This window comes from Procambarus clarkii, chromosome 58 (assembly GCF_040958095.1).
Source record: "Procambarus clarkii isolate CNS0578487 chromosome 58, FALCON_Pclarkii_2.0, whole genome shotgun sequence".
Lineage (NCBI taxonomy): Eukaryota > Metazoa > Arthropoda > Malacostraca > Decapoda > Cambaridae > Procambarus > Procambarus clarkii.
In genome coordinates, this window is record NC_091207.1 from 10744277 (window position 1) to 10761510 (window position 17234).

The 17234-nt window shown below is 40.8% G+C and overlaps 1 protein-coding gene across 4 annotated transcripts in view; it reads left to right on the top strand.

Annotated features, from left to right (window-relative positions):
• Positions 1-16347, top strand: part of Cdk8 (cyclin-dependent kinase 8) — an 83178-nt gene extending 66831 nt beyond the window's left edge. For all 4 annotated transcript variants that reach the window (XM_069306545.1, XM_069306544.1, XM_045758188.2 and 1 more), the window contains 2 exons: positions 8194-8301; positions 14994-16347. In XM_069306545.1, the coding sequence (XP_069162646.1) occupies positions 8194-8301; positions 14994-15080 (195 nt within the window). In that variant the 3' untranslated portion in view covers positions 15081-16347. The remainder of the gene's footprint in view (positions 1-8193; positions 8302-14993) is intronic.
• The last annotated feature ends 887 nt before the right edge of the window (positions 16348-17234 follow it).

Below are 17234 nucleotides of genomic sequence, written 5' to 3' on the forward strand. Positions count from 1 at the left end.
TACAGTCAAGTATGATTCAGGGACTGCAGTGAGATCAGTGACATTAGATATAACTTGAAGTTTCTTCAGGTAACTGGTCACTGATATATAAACACTGAGGCCCATGGAATACATCTTGATTAAATAATAAATGAATCAAATCAGTCATCAGATTTATTGGGGTTTAATTTAGTTAATTGATTCAGAAGATTGAATAGCTCATCATTAAAGTAAAGTATGGTTCTGAGACTGCAGTGGGTTCAGTGACATTGGTCGCAGTGACTTGTAGCTGTTTTAGGCTACTGTTCACTGATTTGCCACTGAGGCCTCATGAACTCATCTTCAGCTTTAAATGATGATACTAACATCAACCTCTGTTGGTATAGTCAGCTGTAGTCTCCTTAGTATAATGCTACTGGAGAAATATAATCAGCTGACAAATTTAGATTTCTACTGGTATTGTTTATCTGCAGGCATAGGTCCCCTCAGGCTTGATACTGGGCCTGAGAGTAATTTACCTCCTGCAGAGTTTAACATGGTTATACCCTGATATTTAGTAGGGCTACCGATGAATCGATGACAATAGTCTGTCCCAACAAGGAGACCGAAGTCAGTGAGGTGATCAGACTTAATATTATCTGCCAATTTTATTCCTCTATTTCTCAGGAATTTGGCTGTTGCTCTCAGACCTTGAACTTGTAGGTCTACTGGTATTTTGTCCACCACAATGGCTTGTACTCGACAGACGTACCTGCCTAAACGTACTGATGGTTGTACCACCTGGTAGACTTGAGGTCCTGCATCTGTTACAAACCCTGAGATGTTGAATGACATCTGGGCTACAGGCCTTAATTGTAATTCATCTGCCAACTTTTTGGTGATATATGTTCTCTGGGATCCTTGGTCAAACAACCCACGGGTATGGACCTTGGCCCTCTTATTCAGGATGGTAATTTGGGCAGTAGGCAAAGTCGTATTACCTTTAGACTTTGCCGATTGGACACTCTTTGTTTGTTGCACCCTGCAGTACTGTACTGTGGTGGGAATGCTATCTTCCACCTTGGGGTTTGGAGACGTTGTTTTGGTGTCTCTGCACAATGCTGCATGGTGCTGACCTTTGTTACACCTATTACAGGTGTGTAATTGGGTCTCACAGTCGTTGATGTTATGTTTCCTGAGGCACCTCGTGCAATGTTGCAAATCTTTGAGTCGCTCAACACGGGCGTCACTATCAGGAAAATTAGGGCAGTGGTACATTGAATGTTTTTCATTGCAGAACAAACATGTTCCATAGCTTCCAGTACCCTTTGGTGTCACGTTCTTGGATGACACAGTAACTATAGGCTTGGAGGGTCCCACTGCATATACGCCCACACTGCCACTGTTCCACTTTGGTGTTGAATTATATTGTCTAGATTGATTTGGAGTACCTTTGGTACTCTGTGGTTTACTATTATTGGTTTCTGATGGTTTACTTGGTGGTTTTAATTTGTCATGTGTTCGTAATTGATGAACTACTGACTTTAAACCTTCAGATATTTCATTCATGGATAAGATACTTTTATTGTAATGAGCACTCATTTGTCTCAATATGTCCCTAGGTATTTTCTCCTGGACAATTATTTTCAAGACCCACTCAGCCCCGTTTGTATCTGCTGTCAGGCTGAGGGCATTGATCAATGATTCTACCTCCAGCTTGAAGACTTGGAGTGAATCAGCTGAAGCCTCCGGTGGGGGTAAATGCAACAGCTCATGAACTAAATGTGATGTTCTTACTTCTGGATCAGCATAATTATCCTTGAGGAGTTTTACTGCCAGATCATAGCCGTCATTAGTTAATCTCAGATGGGATACTACTGTTTTAGCCTCACCTGATAATTGGCCTTGCAAATAAGAGAATTTACTACTCTTTGGTAAAGATTGTTTTGAATCTACAAGGTCAACGAATTTGTTCCAAAATTCGTCCCAATCTTCCTCATCCTTTCCTGAGAAAGTGGGTAAATTAATTGGAGGGAGTCGAGCTTCTGCTTGACTCGTATTAGATGCAACTGTTGTTGTTGTTGCTGTTGCCTTGTTCTGGGCAATTAATTTGACATAAGGCTGTAACGTGGCCTGAGTGTGATCTTCATAATTCGCAAGATCAACCATAATGTCGTCTATTTCTGTTTCTGATAAATTGGTGTTGGCAAGTTCAGCCACATATGTTGCTATTTGACATTTGATTTGCTCAAATTTACCTGCAGCTGCTTGATAATAGCTTTCCAGGTCAGCATAATCAACTGTTGATTGTTGTGACAAATCTTCACATTTCTTGATCTGTCTTGTTAAGTGGCCTTTAAGACCTGCAAGGGTTCTTTTCATTCTCCCTGCATTATCCATACTGGCTCGTTGGTGAAGCCTTGTGGGACTTGTACTTGGGCTGCTCATAATACTGAACAAACACTAATGGTAGCCTAGGGTCAATTCTGCACTCACTAGGCAATAATCCTACCTCTACTAGAGGTTAGCACTTAAAATTAATACACATTATATATATACAATCATACACACTAATGATTTGAGTGATAAACCAGTGTCACTGGAAGTACCTTTAGGTTAGCTCTTCTATATCACCCCAGGATGGTAGAGACACTAATTAATCACTCAAAGGTGTAATGATCATAAGTAATTTATTATATATACAACTCAACTCGAGTTGATAAAAATTACACCCAAAATAGGGTCTGGACCATTCATTAATGGTGTTAGGTTGTTCAATATAATACAACTGACTATGGTAATAATGGGACTAGGATGAACGATAATAGTTCAACTAGTCAGTGTTAATATCCTACCCTGTTGTGGGTTGGCAATTAGTAAATATTATACTATGATCACTAGTGCAATATATATTAAATAATTCTCTATTTTGGAGAAATAATATACACAATTATTGATAATAGCCTCTTAATAACTTCTAAGAAACTTCTAATATTATCTAGAAGTATTAAATATTATTGGTGACCTCGCGAAATAAAGTCCACAAAATTCGTAGATAATCTCTCGCGAAATGTAACACCACGAAATCCGTGAACAATATCGCGAAGACACAGTCACTAATTAGGCTGGCTTCTATATTAGCGCTGTCATTTCACGAAATAACACGCCACCAAATATCTGTGGGTGTGCATGAAACCGCTGACGAAGCTGAACTCGGCTGAGGGAGGCTCCTGAGCTCCCACGAGGCAACGCCGCTGTCTATGACTGGCTGGCTTTGTTTAAATAACACTGCACTAGATATTTAATGAATCCACTGGTTAACTGGTTCATCCGGTACTAAGATGACCAAATGTGGGTTCAAAGGATCAAATAATCCGTCATCCGGTTCGAAGATGACCAAATAATGTGGGAACCGACCTGTGAGATTTATATTTATTTAATTTATATGGATTTATATTTACGTTAATTTGTATACTTCGATAGCAATTTGTATAATGATAAGTGGACTGTATTTCTGCAATAATCTCATAATCTCACAAATCGATCCTCTACACATTAGGGGGGGTTATTAAATTAATATATATGCAGCCAATCAAACTACAGTAATAGCTACATACATTGATGAGGTTCCTTATCTTATAGTACAGCAGGTTAGTCCACCAGGTATAACTAGGGTGTAGACACCAAATTATCCTCTTTGAGGCAGCTTCCATCACCCAGTAACTGGTGCACAAAATCTTGCATCCTCGTCTTGACCTGTCAAAAGTGCGCTAGCTGTGAAGCCAGAATCCTATATATGACAAGCTATATCAGAGAAAACACTATACAGTACATGGAACATTAAAGACCTGGCTTAATTACCTTTAGTATGAGGCGATTTCGCGTTCTAACCGGCTAACCCTATATCCTGACATTAATGGCCATAAATGAATGATAAACGGGTTTCGGATAGACACTTAACTTGTATTTGTAGACAGCGTGTTGAAAAATGGTACACCTTTGGTTTCCATAACACTACGTCCAAGTAAATTTAACAGGAGCCGAATTTGCTCCCGTGTGAGCCTCTGGTCTCAATATAACCACAATGGCTGCCCCTTCCTCCTTCTGACGCCTGGCCTACTTTGTCCAGATTTCAGAAAGTGATAGAAGGGTCACATTTACTCTACTTTAATATTGATAATTAAGTTAATTTATATAAGATGTTTTTATGATGGTAAAGTCCAAAGACTAATGTATTTAAGAATAATTCCCACCATAATAGCTGGTGAATTATAATAGTATGTGGTGATGATATCCCGTTTTCTTTAGACGGTAATTCCACTACAAGTTACGTTTTCTATGGGTAACTTGTGGGTAATACAGCTATTATCTGTATGATTATTAAATGGTGTCGGATTTTCCGACAATCCCCTGTGAACCATCAGATGACAGGTGTGGACACCCAAGGGTTCAACCTGCCTGCTTGCCTTACCGACTCTACGAATGGCAAAAACAGAAAATAAAACCGGATAGCTGCCAAATAGAGAGGAAAAGCTGGAATGATTGCCAAACTATCTCATAATGGTATAGGAAGGATACAAATACAACATACAAATACATTCCTAATTTTTTCAAACCTGCTACTTGGTCCCCATAAAGGCAGTGGTATAGATGGCTCAAAACTTCAAGTGCAAAGATTGGTAGATAAAGTTGAATTCTCCAGGTAAATCAGGCCATTAATCCTGCAGGAGAGGCAGAGTCCTGGGAATCGAAGAAGACAGGCACGACAAGTGAGGAGGCAGGAACCAGACCTGACCTAGTCAATAAGAAGCCAGCAAAAGGATACAGAAAGAGGTCAAGCAAGTCCCAGTTGAAGTGAGAAGAATCTACTGCACCTGCTTTGCGATCGGAAATGGGAATGAAATAAAGAAGCATCCTGTTTCCATTCAGAGGTGAAGCGATCCACATTTTTTGTTAATCGAGTATAAACAGTCCCTGTCCATCTCCCATTCTGTCAAAGTTAGATGGAAATATGTCCAGAATATTGGACACTCCACAAGTGTCAACCACATTGAGGACTATACCCTGAGAATCTGGTAATGAAGCTGTCTGCAGAGGCCACCCCAACAGATTGGTGTGACTGGAGTTCCCTTTGAGTCTGTGGACCACCAGAGTGTAGAGTGAAGTCATATTACAGAACCCCACAGAAGAGTGATGCAGTGATGCACCATCCACACCGCACTCAACTTCACTGGTGATACGGGCCGAGTGCTGGAGAGAGGTCCAGAACTCCGTGCAGCAAGAGTATGAAACAAGTATCTGGCCAAGATCCAACAGGTTATAGAGGTCACCACAGAACCGAACCCCTGAAATGTCTCAAAAAGAAAAATATGGACCTAGGAATCCATAACATATTGTCCCCATGATGAAAAGCTGACTGACAAAAAATCCAGCATTACTGTAATAAATCGCCCCTTTCTGGTAGGTCCCTCTGGGACTCCGAGAGCTAGCTGCCTAGTGAGCTCCATTCCTAATGCACCCAACCAGGCCCTTGCAAGTCATGAGCATCTCCTAGGAACGAAGGACCAGACTGGCCCCCTCAATACAGGCAAGGAGTCTGGGGTATGTTTTCTTCTCTACCTGTTGGGGAAGGTTTTTTCTCTTGGCATGGTTGAGCCCATGCCAAGATGAGGAAAAAAAACCTACCCAGCGGGTAGAGCACCAAAAAAATGCTCGTTATTCATTCACTTCCAGATGGCATCCTTGGAAACTCGGGGCTCCAGCCAGTTGTTCACCTCCAACATGCATGGCCCAAATGCAAGGGGACCCACCAGGAAAAGGAGTTCCAGAAATCCAATGCTGAATGTGATGAAAGTGATTCCCTCGATGACTCCCCGAGCTATCTCGCCAAGGAGTACAATGAAAGTAGAACTTACCACGAGAAGAGGGTAGGCGCAACAGGGCAGCCTAAAGGCAAACAGCATTGGGCCACTGACCTACTGACATGAAAATTCGGTGCTGCTGAGGATCAATTAAACTAAAACTGTGACATGAGCACCTGAGTAAAGTGTCATACCTGTTGTATACCTGTCAGTGATTGCAAGGTTCATAGATTGGTCAGAGACTAGGTTCTTGCAGCCTAGTCTCTAACCAGGCCTCCAGGTTGGTGGACGGATCAACAAGACTGTTCAACGTGGCTGCTCGCAGCCTGAAGTAAGAGTCACAGCCTGGTTGATCAAGTACCATTTGAAGGAGTTTATAAAGTTCTCTTTTGAGCACTGAGAGGGGTCGGCCAGTTATGCTCTTTATGTGTAGAGGGAGAGTGTTGTGAAGTCTTGCGACTTTGATGATGATCGAGTTCTCTCTCGGCGAGCCTATTGCACCTCTGCTTTTCAGTGGGGGATATTTTGCACATCCTACCATACCTCCTTGTCACTTGGGGTGTTATTTCTGTGTGTAGATTTGGAACCAGTCCTAGGATTGTTGAAGTGCAACCTATTGCACTTAATCTCTCCTGCCTGCACTCAAGGGAAAACAGATTAAAAAAATTTAAATGGTTCCAATTTAGATATTTTATTAAATGGATTCTGTCAGTAAAAAAAACTTTGCATGCTCTCCAGGTCTGAAATGGGGCTGTTAGTGTGCAACAATATTCCACCCTAGAGAACACTAATGTCTTGAAAAGTATCATCATTGGTGTGGTATCTTTTGTTTAAAAGGTTCTTGTTATCAACCTGTCATTTTTCTTGCAGTTGTGGTGTTCTTTAAAAGTAATGTCTTCCGACATGATTACTCCTAAAACTTTTACTGTACTTTGCCTTGTCTTGTCAATAGTGGGGTTTACTGTGTTTTATGTGTGTTTTCTGTTTTGATATTTTTGTATTTTCCATAATGCAGTAACTGGAACTTATCCTCAATAAACATCACATTTTCTGTTGGGGTGGGGGGGGGGGAGCCCCTTCGGCTCCCCGGAGCTATCCGGGCTGATATTGGGGAAATGGGGGATCTAAGCTCCGCCTACCAGAAGATAGCCTCTGGCTATCTACCCACCCCACCTAGACAGCGGCTTGTTTGCTGGAAACATAAGGCCAACTGGCTGCAATTATCAGCTTAGCAGAAAGCAAGGTCTCTTCACATGACCTGACCCCTACTCAACCTGTAAACATTGTCTTGAAAGGTGTGACTTTTGAATTGCTCCGGGCCGATTGTCTGGCGACACTAATATCCTGTGTGACTTGGCTCTCGTTTTATGTAAAATATTAAATAAACCCATTTATGGTGTTATATTGGGACCATCTCAAACCTCTCAAAATGTACTCTCTAGAAAGGAGACGAGATGGGTACCACATAATATATTGCCTGGTTGCGAATTTGAACAGTAAAATACCAACATATTAGAGCGAATGGTAGGGTAGAAAAGGCAAAATAGAACCAGTGAAGAGTAGAGGAGCCATATGTACAGCCAGAGAACATCAGAGGTCCACGGTTGTTCACGAGATATTGCTGGAACAAAAGTGGATGTTTTCAAGAAACAATTAGACAAGCTGCTGCAAGAAGTGCCAAAGCAACTGGGTTGCAGTGGATATGTGGGCCTGCAAGTTGCTACAAGCCACCACCTGTTGGACCAAGTTATCACAAGTCAAGCCTAGGACCCAGAGAGGACTTGGGGACTAGAACGCCTAGAACCCACTTTAGTTAACGGGACAAGACAATTTGAAAAGGGAGCCACTCAGAGCCCGACACAATGATAGTCTTGGGCGAGTTCACTTCCGAGACATAGTGGAGGGACCAAGGTTGATAAAAAGGCTAAAAAGGGGAGTTTGTGTTATTTTTGTCGCAGGTGGTTGACAACCTGGTGAGTACTACTGATCTTGTCCTAGAAACTTTGTATTGTTACCCTCACATTACAACAGTAGCCAAGGGATTACAAAATTAAATGACTTTGTGGTGAATGGTTATTCTAAAGCGCATTATTACATAGCATAAGATGAGGAAAACAGAAATGTACCAAAATGGTAGTTAGAACCGATGCATGGAAATTACTAATAATATTGAATTTTTATTTTATGCAATAAAACATTTAACAATTGGTAGCAAAATATTAAAAATATCAAAAGTTTTAATGTCATTTGTGAAGTGCAAGAATTGTTCAAGTTCATTAAGCAGGGAAAGTGTGTTTGATTCAATTTCTTTACTGTCCTGGTAAAAATGTTGTATATGCTAATAGTACCATATTACGAAGTTACTCTTTTACAGGGTGGAGGAGAACCAGCGTCGAAAAGAGTCCGTCTTGGTCACCATCAAAGCAGCATTGGAGGCCAGCAAAACTTCACTCACATGACTCAACGTAATCACCCTAACCAGGTAATCATCATATTTTCGCTCAGATAGTCACAAGCTTGGCTCAACTGCAGCGGGATTTTTAATTGCATTTTGTATTTTGTTATTTGAAAATGTTGTTTATATGAGAGGTCATAATTGATACAAGTGATGGCTCAGAAGACCAGAATCAAGTGTGTAGATGCAATACCTAATATGGTAGTAAGCAGGAAATATGTGTAGCCTAACCTTATCATTAATAAAGAGTTAAGATATGCAGGATTATCTGTCCAAGATAATACACTCTGCAGTGTGTTAAAGAACAACAACTCAAAAGTATGTTGAGGGGTGATTTGATTTAGGGGGGTGGCCGACATATGCAAAAATATTCGTCCATATATGAAATAGTGTAAAATGTTAAGCAAATCGAACATTATTTGGCATCAGCATCTTGAAAATTTCATCCCAATTTGTTGAGAAATGGATTTTATACGAATTTAAAACTAAAAACCAAAATTGTGCGCAAGTGGTACTGGTGATAACACCACCACCTCCACAACCCGTTCTCGCACTTGCTTACGGTCAATATTGGCTTATTTAATAAGTGCATATGTGACATACTAATTGATTGTGAATATTTTAGTTTACCTTGAAAAGCTTCATAGAAAACACCGACCTCACCTAACCTTCTTAGTATGTTAAGCATCTTATTGCTTCTTATTTACAATTATTACTTAACCTATCAACAGTATAGGTTAAGTAATAATTGTAATTAAGAAGCAATAAGATGCTTATCTTAACACTTTCGCCCGCCCGGCTAAGGTTAAAAAAAAAGCGGTCACGGCGTTTTTGTCGCTTAAGCGTCAAAACAAAAATGTGTATACTCTTTTTACTCTCCTGCCCTTAGTTCTCGAGCTACGTATTTCATTTTGGTACCAACGTGTTCGCAATAAAATTTTCTAGAAGAACATCAGTAAAAAAGGTCACAAAAGGTATAGGGATACCAGCACCAAATAAAAACCTACGTAGATGACTCGCCGTGAGCGCCCAACAGCAACAAAACGTTTTTATTCTTGGGATTGTTATTACCTCCACACTTGTCCTACAGCGCTAATTTTGGTATCAATGGACTCGCAATGAAATTCCCAACACGGTGGTATGAATATAAACGTAGAATAATGGTCGCGGCCCACCCGCAAGAGTGTGGGAAGTGGCGGAACTGTTACCCAGTATTGGTGACATGACGACACATGGGCGATACGGCTCTTTGAAAGTTTATGCTTATTTCACTGTCCTGACATTATTATTCTATGTACGTCATTCATTTTTCTGCCAATGTGTTCACAATAGAATGTTCTATGAGCCCGTAGGTAAAAAAGATCAACAAAGCGTAAGATAGAATAGCGCCAAATATAAAACAACGCTGGAACATATCAGCGAGCGTCAAACACACACGAAATGTTTTTACTGTTGTTATGTTTGTCAAGTTTATACTTGTTGCACACAGTTATTTTTGGTTGTACATTGATCGGAATAAAATTCCCTAAACAGACATATGCATATAATACATGATATGGGGAAAGCATTACCAGTATAATCGGCTAAAGTCACCCACCTGCAACCCGTTTGGGACACTCATGCAGACACACGCTACACCCAAAAAAAAATCTATGAAGGTTCAAGTCTACTTACGGCAGTTTATGTGATGCAGTGTTCATTCTGGTATCAAAATACTCGTTTCAGTTTGTAGTTCATGCGATTTTCAGAATCAACTGAATCGCTGGAGGTTCAACATTTAAGTCAGAGTCATCTGACAAAACCGTCTCGTCAAATGGCAGTGTGCCAGACATCTCGGGTTCTGATTCGGTTGCTGCTTCAGCTTGAGGTGTTGAAGTGAACAAAGGCCGCCTCACACCAGATGGTCCGGGAGTTTGCATGGCGTCAGCATAGGCAGGACCTGTGTCATCATTTATGTCTGGAGCATGCCGCAAGTGTTGAGATACTGTTGCTGTTTGAGGCCAATCTTCCGGGTCCCAGCGCAATAGGGCCCAAATTGCCACTTCATGGAACTGTAGCAATGTTAGCTTTTTTTGATCAGTTGTGTTGTATTTGTACAAAACAAAGGCATTATGCAATGCCATTTGCAGGAAATAAACGTTATCTTTGTGGTCCACTTGTGAGTTTTCCTGGTAAAATGGTAATACCATTTGATTGAAGTGGTCCACACCTTTCATGAACTTATTGTACCATGCAGCCTAGTGGTGAGAAAGAGAACCTCATGGCGCGCAGTTTGAAACAAACCCAAAGTAAATCGGATTAAAATTGAATTTTATAGAAATATTTTTTTGAGGACATCATTTTATGACCACATTGCAGAAGCGGTTAGGCAAACAGGACTCCAGGTAATTAATGTCCTGATCCGCATAAAGTGTTAACATACTAAGGAGGTTAGGTAAGGTCTGTGTTTTCTATGAAGCTTTTCAAGGTAGACTAAAATATTTACAATCAATTAGTATGTCACATATGCACTTATTAAATAAGCCAATATTGACTATAAGCAAGTGCGAGAACGGGTTGACCTCCGAGTTACTGGAACTGAGGGATGATGTAGGGATGTAGAGATGCAAGCATCCGTCCAACGCACAAAGAAGCTGATTTTGTTGTGGCTTTCAACATCTTGGAGAATGCATACCCGTCACTAAGGAGGTGAAGTTGGAATCAAATTGGTCAACATGTGACTCAGCCACATGTGGCAGAACAACATGTGACTCAGCCACATGTGGCAGAACAACATGTGACTCAGCCACATGTGGCAGAACAACATGTGACTCAGCCACATGTGGCAGAACAACATGTGACTCAGCCACATGTGGCAGAACAACATGTGACTCAGCCACATGTGGCAGAACAACATGTGACTCAGCCACATGTGGCAGAACAACATGTGACTCAGCCACATGTGGCAGAACAACATGTGACTCAGCCACATGTGGCAGAACAACATGTGACTCAGCCACATGTGGCAGAACAACATGTGACTCAGCCACATGTGGCAGAACAACATGTGACTCAGCCACATGTGGCAGAACAACATGTGACTCAGCCACATGTGGCAGAACAACATGTGACTCAGCCACATGTGGCAGAACGTGACTTAAGTTTTTTGGCAGTTATTTACAAATTATAAACTATTTTGTTTGTCTCTTTAGGCTGTTTTGCTGATGGGGACCTGATGAGGCTTTATCACTTACATATAGTGTAATTGTTTATCCCTAACTCATTATCCCTGTCCCATTATCCCTGTCCCATTATCCCTGTCCCATTATCCCTAACCCTTTATCTCTAACCCATTATCCCTAACCCATTATCCCTGTCCCATTATCCCTAACCCTTTATCTCTAACCCATTATCCCTGTCCCATTATCCTTTACCCATTATCCCTAACCCATTATCCCTAACCCATTTCCCTATCCCATTATCCTTTACCCATTATCCCTAACCCATTATCCCTAACCCATTTCCCTATCCCATTATCCTTTACCCATTATCCCTAACCCATTATCCCTGTCCCATTATCCCTGTCCCATTATCTCTGTCCCATTATCCCTATCTCATTATCCCTAACCTGTTATCCTTATCCCATTATCCCTAACCCATTATCCCTGTCCCATTATCCCTAACCTGTTATCCTTATCCCATTATCCCTGTCCCTACATCTTTCTTGGGTGGGTTATATTGTGTTGACTTCACTTGAACACATAGTGACCTACAACTTGCACATATTCAAGTGTGAATGCCAAGCTGTGTTTATTAATAACACTTTCTGCTGATGAGGACTCCGCCCGGAGTCCTGTTTCGCCTCACCGCTTCCGCATGGTGGACATAAATTTATGTCCTCTTTTAAAATATTTGTATAAAATTCAATTTTAATCCGATTTACTTTGGGTTTGTTTCAAACTGCGTGCCATGAGGCTCTCTTTCTCACCACTAGGCTGCATGGTACAATAAGTTCATGAAAGGTGTGGACCACTTTGATCAAATGGTATTACCATTTTACCCGGAAAACTCACAAGTGGACCTAAAAGATAACGTTTTATTTCCTGCAAATGGCTTTGCATAATGCCTTTGTTTTGTACAAATACAACACAACTGATCAAAAAAAGCTAACATTGCTACAGTTCCATGAAGTGGCAATTTGGGCCCTATTGCGCTGGGACCCGGAAGATTGGCCTCAAACAGCAACAGTATCTCAACACTTGCGGCATGCTCCAGACATAAATGATGACACAGGTCCTGCCTATGCTGACGCCATGCAAACTCCCGGACCATCTGGTGTGAGGCGGCCTTTGTTCACTTCAACACCTCAAGCTGAAGCAGCAACCGAATCAGAACCCGAGATGTCTGGCACACTGCCATTTGACGAGACGGTTTTGTCAGATGACTCTGACTTAAATGTTGAACCTCCAGCGATTCAGTTGATTCTGAAAATCGCATGAACTACAAACTGAAACGAGTATTTTGATACCAGAATGAACACTGTATCACATAAACTGCCATAAGTAGACTCGAACCTTCATAGATTTTTTTTTTTTGGGTGTAGCGTGTGTCTGCATGAGTGTCCCAAACGGGTTGCAGGTGGGTGACTTTAGCCGTTTATACTGGTAATGCTTCCCCCATATCATGTATTATATGCATATGTCTGTTTAGGGAATTTTATTCCGATCAATGTACAACCAAAAATAACTGTGTGCAACAAGTATAAACTTGACAAACATAACAAAAGTAAAAACATTTCGTGTGTGTTTGACGCTCACTGATATGTTCCAGCGTTGTTTTATATTTGGCGCTATTCTATCTTACGCTTTGTTGATCTTTTTTACCTACGGGCTCATAGAACATTCTATTGTGAACACATTGACACAAAAATGAATGACGTACATAGAATAATAATGTCAGGAGAGTGAAATAAGTATAAACTTTCAAAGCGCCGTATCGCACATGTGTCGTCCCGTCACCGATACCGGGTAACAATTTCACCACTTCCCACACTCTTACGGGTGGGCCGCAATCATTATTCTACGTTTATATTCATATCACCGTGTCGGGAATTTCATTGCGAGTCCATTGATACCAAAATTAACGCTGTAGGACAAGTGTGGAGGTGATAACGATCCCAAGAGTAAAAACATTTTGTTGCTGTTGGGCGCTCACGGCGAGTCATCTTCGTAGTTATTTATTTGGTGCTGGTATCCCTATACGTTTCGTGACTTTTTTTTACTGATGTTCTTCTAGAGAATTGTACTGCGAACACGTTGGTACCAAAATGAAATACGTAGCTCGAGAACTAAGGTCAGGAGAGTAAAAAGGAGTATACACATTTTTGTTTTTACGCTTACGCGGCAAAAACGCCGCGCGCACATACCGCTTTTTTTTTTTTTTTACCATCCCAGGGGGCGCGAAAGTGTTAACACTTACCAGGAAATCCATCAAGTAGAACAGTCATATATAATGCCGAGAACTTGAACTTCATTTTCCTCTGTGAACAAAATTTTAAACTTTTGACCTAATATAAAATAGTTTCTGATCGATTCTCACAGTTTCCGCGTATTATGGGCAAAGTTCATTGTTCTACAAGTCCCTCTCCTTGTTTTCTCATAAATGCAAAACCTTTTGAGTTATAAATTTTTTCATCTGAATTTTGCCCATATTTATCCCTTAATGGAGGCTTGCTTGTCTTATTAAGAATCTGTCTGTCGACACCTGTTTTCCCCATGTTTTAACACGTGTGTGTAGTGAGACATCACATTATCTTACTATGAAGGATCTCTTGTTTTTCATCTATTGTCATCCTCACATTTTTCTTAGGTTGAACCTTGCTACTGACTTTCTTGGGACCCATGGCATGCTATATAATAATTACTTTTATGTTTAGAAACCAGAAAAAGCTGAAAAACAATAAAACTCTTTACAAAGAATTCAAATGCGATCGTCACTACATGGGAGGCACTGTTAATCTGAGGCGCAGTCGCTCATTCCACCACAAACCACGCGCCCGGTCGACCCATACGTGTATCAACAAACTCGCAACTCGAGGCTAAGCTCGTAAATCGAATAGAATTTTACAAAGAAATTGAGCTCATTACCTGAAAAAGTTTGTAAATAGGGGCATTAGTAAGCCGAGGTTCCACTGTATTGTACTGTACCGGAGTATAAGTATTGGCCAATTAGTAAGTATTGGTATCAATATTGGGCAAAATTTCTGTATTTGTAATGCCCAACCACTTGGGCTATACAGTAGAGCAACAGTCTTGCTTCATGCAGGTCAGCATTCAATCCCCGACCATCCAAGTGGTTGGGCACCATTCCTTTCCCCTGTCTCATCCCAAACCCCTATCCTGACCCCCTTCCCAAAGTACTATATATTCCTACTGGCTTGGTGCCTTCTCCCTTCCCTTTCTCAATTGGTACATCCATAGTGGCCCTAATGAACTAGAGTGAAGATATTTGTAGCAAAGATCACGCTTTTATTGTGAAGAAAATATTGATAAAATTAAGGACTTTTTATATTTATATTCTATTACTTTATTCTCCCAAATATAGAATCGGTTAAAGGCAAGTTGAATTAAAGATGCAAAATGCCAAGCAAACTTGGCACTTGTACTTGTATTGTACTTGTATTGTACTTGTATTCTAAAAATAATAGTATTTTTCTACATATAATATATTTTCTTCACCAGCAACAACACCCAGGCCATGTCCAGCAGGGCGGCATGATGAACTACACCAACACTCAACAGACTGGCAACTTCAACCAGCGATATTGACACGTCACAGAGGCACTCGTCGCTTGCTGTCTCCATAGCGTAATGAAACTAGCGAAAAACACGTTTTCCTTGCCCGACTTCTCTGATAATTCTTGCAATAGTTATCACAATTATCGAGTATTTCTTGCACCTCCTTTTCATTTCCCTTTCAGAGTAGGGAGAAGAGGTATTATATCCTTCCTAAGCTTAAATACATAAAGTGTAGATGTGGGATTCATGGCTGAAATGTTTTATGGGAAAAATAAATTTGTTTTAAGTGTGGTAAAGTGTATAAGAACCTTCTTTATGATGATGTGACATGTAAGAATGTGGGGAAGGAAAGTGTGCCCCAGATAATGTGGGGAAGGAAAGTGTGCCCCAGATAATGTGGGGAAGGAAAGTGTGCCCCAGATAATGTGGGGAAGGAAAGTGTGCCCCAGATAATGTGGGAAAGTTGCACGTTGTTCTTGGAAATTGTACCAAGATAAAACTAGAAGCCAGGAGATACATTGAGGTACGGAGAGGGAATTATTATAATATAAATCCCAGCTCTTCATTTTTTTCATTGTTAGAATAATGGAGCGAGTTTGTTTTAACCAATCATTAAATGGGTTATATCATAAATCCTACCCAAATAAATGGACATGTAACATAGTATAACTAGGATAAATAGCTCTAGCTAACCGGTTCATTACTGACATAGGTTTCCCTGTCTGCTCCTATAATCCTGTTCTCACAAATACTGCACCTTCACAAAAATGTTACATTTTGGGCTAAAACTTTAATAATGTTCAAAATAATGACAACTTAAAATTTCTTTGTATTTTAGTAAGTAGGTATTTAAGAGGTAGAGTATATCGATGATACCAACAGCCTTGGTGTATATTACAAAGGGATTAATACCAGTACGCGGTGTACTCTGCAAATCCAGAAAACACATTGGCTTAAAATACTACAAGTGGATTTGGAAGGGTCATTTAATCCTCAGGTTTTATTCCTAAAATTATTTTTAGAAAAGTCTGAAATGGAAAGAAAAGTTGATATTTCTCACTTCGGTAGTGTGATGGAGATGACCTGTATGGTAGGTGGGAGTAATTACAGGCATACCTCAGTTTAAGAGTTTAATTGGTTCCTGGAGACGCCTCGTATTCCGAAAACTCGCATTCCAAAGCTAATTTCCCCTTAAGAAATAAAGGGAAATGAATTAATCCGTTCCTGACTACCCCAAAAACCCCACATCAAACTAAATTTTTATACCTAATTCATCTAAATAAACCTACAAAACTATGTTCCAGTTATTACTTACCTTGCTGTTGAATGCTGTAGGCGTATGGAAGATGGTGAGGAGGGGGGAGGAGGAGAGGAGTTAATGTTTGGCAGGGGAGTCTCCTTCCATTATCACATCAGGCAGTGAGGACCTTTCTGGTGTGCTCTCCCTGGCACGTTTTATCTGAGTGCCACTAGGTCCTGGTTGAGGCTCACTGCTCGATTTCCTCACCACAAATCTGTCCATGGAAGCTTGCTTTTCCCTTCTTCGCAAGCTCTCTCTGTAGTAAGGCATCACATTGTCATTGAAAAGATTAAGACAACGGCCTACAACAGCTTTCTCTGGGTGAGTCTTTTCAACAATTGTTTGAATCTCTTCCCACATCTGACACACCTTCTTAATTACTGCAGAAGGGACATTCGCTGCTGCTGCTGCCACCTCCTCCTCCACTGCAGAATCATCCGCTGCTGCGTTGACTTGCTGTTCCTGTTGAAGGGCTTGGAGCTCTTCGGTAGTCAGTTCTTCGTTGTGTTCTTCCACCAACTCCTCCACATCATCACCATCCAATTCCAAGCCCATTTGCTGGCCTAGACTAACAATTTCCTCAACAATAGGCGCATCATTTATAGGCTCAAACCCCCTCAAAGTCTAGTTCTCTCACACATTCAGGCCACAATTTTCTCCAGCCAGAGATCAGGGTTCTTTGAGTCACTTCTTGCCAGGCTTTGTCAACGAGTTTTAAAGCACTACAAATGTTAAAATGCTGTTTCCAGAACTCTTTGAGAGTGAGGTTTGTGGCTTCAGTCACTTCAAAACATTTCCGGAAAAGTGCCCTTTCATAAAGTTTCTTAAAATTCGCTATGATTTTCTGGTCCATAAGCTGAATTAGAGGAGTGGTGTTAGGAAGA